Consider the following 2,110-nt stretch of genomic DNA (forward strand, 5'->3'; position numbering starts at 1 on the left):
CCCTCCTCAGTGATCCCCAGTTCCTCCCAGTGCTCCCCAGTGCCCCCAAAACCCCTCCCAGTGCCCCCCAGTCCTCTCCCATTCCCCCCCAAACCCCTCCCAGTGCTCCAAGTCCTCTCCCATTCCCCTTCCAGTCCCTCCCAGTGCCTCCCAGCCCCTCCCAGTGCCCCCCGTACCGGTCGATGCCCCGCAGCAGTTTCCCCACGTTCGCTCTCATCTGCTCGAACAGCGCCATCTTGGCCGGCTCACCCGGAAGTGACGTCACATCCACTTCCGCCCCACCGCGGAACGGCCCGGTCTTCATGGCCCCGCCCATTGCGCTAGGCCACACCCCTATATTTGCATAAACCGCGCCCTCTCAGTACAGGCCCCGCCCCTCTCGTTCTGGCTACGCCCCTCCCAGTCCCGGAGTGGGACAAACTGGGGCGAACTGGGGGAAGAAAGTGCGGGGGAGTCGTGCTAGGAGGGTCGAGGATCGTGCTGGGAGGGACTGGGACAAACTGGCGTTGTACTGGATCGTACTGGGATTGTACAAAGGCAGACTGGGACAAACTGGGATTGTACTGGATCGTACTGGGATTGTACCAGAACAGACTGAGACAAACTGGGATTGTACCGGATCGAAAAACGCAAGAAAAAAGGGAGAAAAATGGAAGAAAAAAAAAAAGGTGGAAAAACAGCGGGAGGGGGGAAAAAAACTCCAAGATTCCAGGGATTTTTTCCCAGCAATATTTTAATTACAGGACAAAGAAGCCGCTACGTGAATATATATTTATATAATAAATCCGTAAAGTTATAAAGGAAATCGGAAATTTCTGCTTCCCGTTAAAATTTCCAGGATCAGGCGCTTTATTAGGTGGATTCTCCTTAATTTTCCTTATTTTCCTCCTTAATTCTCCTTCTCTTTCATATTTTTCTTTATTTCTCCACAGTTCTCCTCATTTTTCTCTCCTTTATTCATCATTATTTTCCCATTTGGTCTGTAATTCCTCCAGATTTCTCCATGGTTTTTCCTCATTTCCCTCTCAATTTTTCCACGCTCCTCGACATTTTTTCCCTCATTTCTAATTTTCCGTATTTCTCCTCATTTTTGCCTCATTTTTTCTCTCATTTTTTGCCTCATTTTTCGCCTCATTTTTCCTTACTTTGCCTGGTGTTTTTCCTGATTCTTCTCCTAATTTCTCCACGTTCCTCCTCATTTTTCTCCTTATTTCTCCCCGTTTTTCCCTGTATCCCGCTGCTTTCCCCTTGTTTTTTTGTGTCTTTTTTCTATTTTTGGTCCACAAAACGCTGCTCCGAGGTGGGAATGTGAGTGAAAAAAAAAAAACCTACAAAAACCCCCCCCCACCACACACCACAAAATCCCAAATTTTCCCCTCTGGAAAAGCCATAAATTACCGTGGGGGAAGGTGTGTGGGTGTGTGGGGGAGGAAAACCCTCGGGGGCCGCGCCGCTGATCCCGCGAAAAATAATCGGAATTTCTCTCTCTCTCTGTCTCTCTTTCTCTGTCTCGTTACCAAAAATAACCATTTTTGGGCGCTCCCAAGGCCCCGCGGGAGCCGAAATTCCCCCCCCCCCGGGGGGGCCCGAGGGGGAAAGGTGGGAATCGCATCCCGGAATATCCCAAAGATTCAATCAACTGTTGCATAGTAGGAGGCGGAAGGGGGGGGGGAAGGCGGGTGGATCCCGGGGATCCCACGGGATCCGGGGGGGGATCCGGGGGGGATCCGGTCAGAGGTCGCTCTCGCCGTAGAGGGCGGTGGAGAAGGATTTGTAGTCCAGGGCTCCCGGGATTCCGTCGGGGCCGGTGTAGGGAGCCATGCGGGCGATGCAGTACTCGGCCTGCGCCGCCGGCAGCTCCCGACGCAGCTCCGCCGCCGTGATGTAGTTCTGGGAACGGCCGGGAAAAGTGGGAATGAGGCGGGAAAAAGGGGGGAGAAGCCAGGGGGGAAACGGCCCCCGGGGTCACCGATCCCACCCTTTTCCCCCTCACGTTTCCCACCATTTTCCCCTCATGTTTCCCACCATTTTCCCCTCATGTTTCCCACCATTTTCCCCTCATGTTTCCCACCATTTTCCCCTCATATTTCTTACCATTTTCCCCTCATGT

General features: G+C 52.7%; 1 protein-coding gene across 1 annotated transcript in view; it reads right to left on the reverse strand.

Annotated features, from left to right (window-relative positions):
- Positions 1-722: 722 nt before the first annotated feature.
- The window catches only part of LOC113961567 (alpha-actinin-4), a 15,056-nt gene continuing 13,668 nt past the window's right edge, over positions 723-2,110 (reverse strand). The window contains exon 14 of the mRNA XM_027671993.1: positions 723-1,890. Coding sequence (XP_027527794.1) covers positions 1,732-1,890 — 159 coding nt within the window. The 3' untranslated portion in view covers positions 723-1,731. The remainder of the gene's footprint in view (positions 1,891-2,110) is intronic.

This window comes from Neopelma chrysocephalum, unplaced genomic scaffold (genome assembly GCF_003984885.1).
Source record: "Neopelma chrysocephalum unplaced genomic scaffold, ASM398488v2 Primary Assembly neopelma1_97278, whole genome shotgun sequence".
Lineage (NCBI taxonomy): Eukaryota > Metazoa > Chordata > Aves > Passeriformes > Pipridae > Neopelma > Neopelma chrysocephalum.